This window comes from Pseudopodoces humilis, chromosome 7 (genome assembly GCF_049639895.1).
Source record: "Pseudopodoces humilis isolate 2021_Gansu_Grassland_sample_001 chromosome 7, ASM4963989v1, whole genome shotgun sequence".
Taxonomy (NCBI): Eukaryota; Metazoa; Chordata; class Aves; order Passeriformes; family Paridae; genus Pseudopodoces; species Pseudopodoces humilis.
Window position 1 is genome coordinate 1,115,486 of NC_142206.1, and position 6,059 is coordinate 1,121,544.

The 6,059-nt window shown below is 44.9% G+C and overlaps 1 protein-coding gene across 1 annotated transcript; it reads right to left on the bottom strand.

The window, feature by feature from the left end:
- Window positions 1-4,701: 4,701 nt before the first annotated feature.
- PTH (parathyroid hormone) lies at window positions 4,702-5,771 on the bottom strand. The gene is made up of 2 exons (XM_005531571.1): window positions 5,686-5,771; window positions 4,702-4,963 (listed from the first exon to the last, which is right to left on the bottom strand). Exons 1-2 carry the CDS (start codon window positions 5,769-5,771, stop codon window positions 4,702-4,704), a joined length of 348 nt encoding a protein of 115 aa, XP_005531628.1.
- Window positions 5,772-6,059: the final 288 nt, after the last annotated feature.

The following is a 6,059-nucleotide window of genomic DNA, read 5'->3' on the forward strand; positions in this document are numbered from 1 at the left end:
CGAGACTCGCGGGGCGGGGCGGGGCGCGCGCGGGACGCCGTTGCCAGGGAGCGGCCGGGGGCTCCCTGAGGGGAGGGGGATGGAAAACCTGCGGCCTGTGGATTAAAACCCGACGGGAAAACAGCACGGCCAGTGAAGTGAATTAACAAAACTGAAATCGCTACGAGTCGTGTAGAAACAAGATAAATCCCCCGCGCGGCTCTCCGCCGAGAGTGGGCCGGCCGGTCTGAGGGGCCGGGCGGTGCTGGAGAGCGAGCGCCGCCCGGCGGCCATGGGGAGCGGCGGGCTCACCTAGAAGGACCCGTGATCTCCTCTGCGGAGCCGGGATCTCCGTGAGGAGCCGGGATCTACGTGAGGAGCCGGGATTTCCTGAGGAGCCGGCATCTCCTCTGTGGAGCCGGGATCTACGTGAGGAGCCGGGATCTCTTCTGTGGAGCCCGGAATCTCCGTGAGGAGATGGGATCTCTGTGGAGCCGGGATCTCCTCTGCGGAGCCGGGATCTCCTCTGCGGAGCCGGGATCTCCTCTGCGGAGCCGGGATCTCCTCTGTGGAGCCGGGATCTCCTCTGTGGAGCCGACATCTCCCTGAGGAGTCGGGATCTTTGTGGAGCCGGGATCTTTGTGGAGCCGGCATCTCCTCTGTGGAGCCAGGATCTCCCATGAGGAACTGGGATCTCCCTTGTGGAGCCGGGCTCCCCCTGTGGATCCGGGCTGTCCCCGAAAAGCCGGGATCTCTGTGGAGCCGGCATCTCTGCTAAAGAGCAGCACTGAGGGGATGACAGCAGGCCAGCTGCCATATAATACAGTTTATATCTAGGTGAGCTGACTCCGATACCTCAACCTTTATCCTAAAACTGATTCCTGGTTTAAATTACAGCTCTGTGTTTGTACAGCCCTTTAGGAAATACAGAGTCTGTGTAGCCTGTTAAGGAATACAATTAGTAGACGTGGCTGTCATTCCGAACTACCCTGTCCCACAGTTTAGGCATCCTCGGTGTACTGAAGTGTCACAAGTGGCACTAAACCCTTCCCACTCCTCATGGGACAGAGGAGGGAGAATAACCCAATAGTGACCCCCATCAGTATAGATTCAGATCTAAAGAAAATAGTTGTCATTTTTTCTAAAATATTCTCATATAAATCAATATCTCATAATGATGCATCATCATTAAATACAAGCAGGGTTTGACTTCCATAGCAGGTGAAAGGACTTTAGAAGTCCTTATGCCCCTCCTTGGGGACAGGAGGGGAAGAGGGGGCAAGTGAGCGAGGACTTGTGCCTTTGCTATACCCAAATGCCCCATAAAGGATGGCAGCTTTGCTACAGCAGACAGCAAACCGTGAATCTGTTAAGTGAATTCTCTTTTCCATCCTTCAGCAATGGCCAGAGAGACAAACCACACAGTTCTAGAAAGCCAGCAGCAGAACAATGAGGGGCAAGCAGCTGGCACAAAAGCTGTCAGAATGTGCACACAAGGCAAGGAGTCAGATGCCATGCTCCCAGTGGTGAACTGAGCAACACCAAACAGGAGCATTTGCAGCAGGCAGGAGCATCTTAGAAAGCCAAATTAGTCAAATAGCTAGCAGGAGTTTTGAGCTACAGATTTCACAGTCTGTCTTGTTTCTGTTTGACTTCTTGTGATTTTGGCTTTGCTAAATTTTCATGAGCTTGTTGTTTTTTTTTCATTGCTACTGTTCAGCTTCCCCTGAGGATTGATATTGATATTGGTGCTTTTTGTTTCAGTGAGTCACCAGTGAGAGACACAATTGATTTTCACTGAGGATTCTATAAAAACCAGGTGTTTACAGTCAATATGCATCTGCACAGGCTAGGCCTTTGAGGCCACAGGTCCTGGCAGAACAGCCCTTTGTCAGGTGATAAGGAAAAGTGATCCTTCCCCTCTCCTAGCGAGGCCACATCTGGTTATTTGATGTGGGACTGCAGCTGGAGAGCAGAATGGGGAGCGCTGCTCAGCTCACGACACAAGTGGATGTGTTTGCTTTAGCAGAACTCTGAATCCAGAGATAATGATGTGCTCTGGTGTGCTGTGTTTGCAAGAGCTCACACGCCTGTGGGGATCTGTACCAAGCTGTGATTTAGCACCATTGCTGGGATACACACATATTGTACTCACTGCTATTTTTAGCTACAGCTGAAAAGGTATAAATACTGAGCTTTTGGGATTAATAAATGGCTCCATGCTTGCAAACCATGGGGTCCTGTCTCTTCCATCGCCAACAATTTGATATACCTTTATTGTGCAGCTTTTATTTCTTTAACAACTGCAGTTGTTACAATTTATTATGATGAGATTTATTATCATATTTAAGTGTCTCAGTGGTCCTATAATTTCTCACCATCCTCTTTCTGTTCTTCTCAGTCTATGAAAGAGAGGTGACCAAAATTGCACATTTGTCCAGTGAAGATGAATCTTTGCATTTTTTGGCATTAAAATGTTTTTGATAACATCCTCTGCCCCATGCTGAACCTTTTGCTGTTTTAACTGAGGCTACACTGATCAGAGTTTTAAGCTGAAGAGCCATAACAAATCTACGTTCTAGACAATTAGTAAGTAATCATATTAATATGACATCTTATTTTTAATGGGCATTACCTAGCACCAATTAATCTGCCACTGTTCTGTCTTTAGTCCTGAAAAGTCATACTGTAAGTCTACAGCAAGTTTAAAGATTTGTGTAATCATCATTCATCTATTGGATAGCTGAGGATTAGGAGGACTTGTTGTTTGGAGAGTAGAATTTTTTTGTTTGGATCAAAATTAAACCAGTAATGATTTTGGCTTTTTGTATATAACTTGAAGTTTATACAGTTTCTGCATGTGTCATTGTTGCAAGGGGACATAAATTGGTTTGTGCCAGGTAAACACCTTTTTGTGTAACCACCCTTGTGATTTTGTATGCAGGAAGAATGAAAGGAAAAATAAAAATTACTCTCATCATTACTTTTGTGCTTATTTTGCTGTCATAAAATTAAATGGCTTCATAGTCTTACCGCAAATGCTAAATTATATCCAAACAGTCACAGGCCAGCCAGTTCTTATGCTTTAAAATAATGTCCAAGAGCTTTTGGTCCACTTTATTTGGTAATATGTGAGACATAGGTACAAAAATGCAATTTTATTTATTGAGCTTAGCACAGATGCCTGATTAAAGAATAAATAGGAAGTGCACCTTAAGGCCTTGACCCTACAACCGGACAGGTGGCACAGAACCATTGTGCTGTCTGCTCCAGCACCAGGGCCTTTGCACTGCTACAAGGATGGGCTGCAGGTCTGTAGCTACAAACACATCCCTTGCCCTCAGCAGGTTGCATTTTCTGTTTGGAGGGAGTTAGGAGAGGTTTAGCAGGCTCCCCAGGGAGTGCCAGATATCAAACAAACAAATCAGAGCAACATCCATGCAGCCACTTGGGCTTAGAGCAACAATTCACCTGGCTTTGAGCTCTGCCACTGGCAAATTTGGAGGCAGCCACCAGTATTCCTGCTGGGAAAACATTCTTCTTCATCAGAAATCACTGAAGCTCCTGAGCACGTACGTGCATAGACCGTGCAAAGTCATTTTGTATTTGCTGCTTTTCAGAATTGTTGCTGTGATTGATTTTTCCCTATGCATCTCTTTCTGAGTCTTGCTTGGGGTTTGAATGTATTCCAGCTAATGGTTCCTCTCCCAGATTGATTTCTGCATGTTACTGGTTCTCATTCTGGAGGTCTGGAAAACCAAGATCCCAATTCTCCTATAAACTGCATATGGAAATGAGTAATTTTATTCATGAGAGCCACCGGTCTCACAAAAAAAATTACACACAAGGCCTAGCACAACACACACGAGTTCAGAGAGCAGTAGTTTATGGAGAAAATGAGGGACAACAAGTATGTACCACAAGATTTCTGTTTCAGTTGTAATTGCAGAATCATTTCCCAGTTCTGTAGTTAGGGCCATGCTTACATATGTGCTACCACCTCTGCTCACACTGTTTCTGCAGTTAATTACAGGCTTTCATCTTTTGGAGGAGGGGAAGGTAATCAAACCTTCCCTTCATTTCTGTATTTTGCAAAATTCTTCAGCATTTGTTTTAATTTTATCCCTTTGTAGTTTAGTCTTAAGCTTTGCCTTCCTATCCTATTTCTTTTCTGTTTGCGCTCTGTAATCCGAAATTATTATTGTGCAGCTTTTGCTATGTAATTAATGTTCTTCTGATTTCAGGCCTTCTTCTGAAAATAGGTGTGGGTTTAATTTATGTATTTCCATTAGTACAAAGCTGAACAAAGTTTAACCCTAGGCCCTGTTCTGGAGACAGGCTCCCCTGCATTTATTCCTTGCTGGTTAACAATTCAAGCAGGCCTAGTGATTACACACAATATCTTCCCGTGTAAGAGTTGTGCAACTGCCCTTTAATGGTTTTTCAACTTTTTTACTGGCTTGGGTTTCTTTTTCCTTTTATGCTGGCAACTTACAAGATACATCAGCCAAAAGGTACCCAGCAGTGATCCTGGGTAGACTGTAAATACATTTTATTGTTTGGTTGTGAAATGTCTCACTCGGGGGTGGGGGGTGCTACAACCTTGAACAGAGCCTTTAATCCTTACTGCAGCTGGAATAAATATGAATGAATTGCCCTACTCGATCAATGCTACACAGCCTCGTGCTCACGTGGACAGACACAACGCTTTGGCTGCTCTCACTACGGCTTGGTTTTGAACAGGACATCCATGTAAGCCTTGTCCAGATCCATGGATTTCTTCTGCGCCGCTGCCCGCAGGTGCTCCGGGAGCAGCCTCCTGCCCAGCACGACACCGTCCTTGCTCCGGGGCCTCTGGGTGCGAGCGTCCTCCAGGGCACTGTGCACGTCCTGCAGCTTCATCTGCAGCCAGTCCTGCCTCTCCACCGTGTGCCGGTGCTCGCCCAGGTTATGCATCAGCTGCATCTCGCTCACAGACCTTTTCCTGCAGCAAAGCAAAGCAGAGGAAGAGGCACATGGGGGTCTTCTTGGGTTCCAGAACTTGGCTCAAAGGGCCAGGTTTGGGAACTTCTGCAAGGAACCACAATACAGAACTGTAGAAGCTTCCTGGCTGATTTGTGAGGCATAGAATGACATCTGGAGCAGAGAGGCAGGATGGGAGGTGATGTGTTATTGGTAATGGTTATATCAGCGAGAAGGCATCAAAGATGGGAAGTAGTTCAGTTTTGTGACAATATTGTCCCTATAATTTATTTCAGCTATTGTAGAGGAGCTTAGGGCTTATCCAATATTAGGTAAATGATAAATGAAACAATGGCATTTATTCAGTGGCAGTTTTCTGGGATCATTAGAGCTAAAGAAGCATGATTCCCTGTGGATTTGTGTCTCAGCTGGTGGATGTTAGTGCCCAAATGTGAGTTACAGCTAGATTCTCACAGTACAAAAGATTTTCACCTGTGCAGACCCCCAAGACATGAAGTTTATCCCATATGAATAATAAGAAAAGATTTATACTTTTTTTCTCCCTCTGCTCAGCTGCCTATTTTCAAAAAATATTTATACACTCAGAGTGTTTGAGACCTCTATAGGTGTTTCTAGAGGACAGAGCTTGGCCAGAAGGTTCAAAAGCAGGGACAGAACTCACACACACATGCACAGACAAACCAGCAGCAGCAAAAGCCATCCAGTGGGAGATAATGTACTTACACCATTGGTCTTCCATCACAGCTTGTAAAAAAGCACACGGCACATAAAATGATTGCAGTCCGGGCCAGGTTTCTTACAGCAGTCATTTTGTCTACAAAAGTAGGAATGAATATATGTAAAGTCTGTAATTCAAGTTATTTATGCTAGTTCCAAACAAATTTAAACTAGGAAAAAAAGTTTAAAAACATCAGACAAGAGTTTTTGAAAAATAATTTGTTTTTTGTGAAACAGGTTAAAGCAAGGAATGCAAATGAAGGACTTACTTCTAATACTAATTTTGTGAGCAGCTCATTTTTATTTCCTGGGCAACTCCATGAATTTTGGTAATTTTTAGCTGCCCATCATCATCATCACCTAGGTACCTATACCTATCT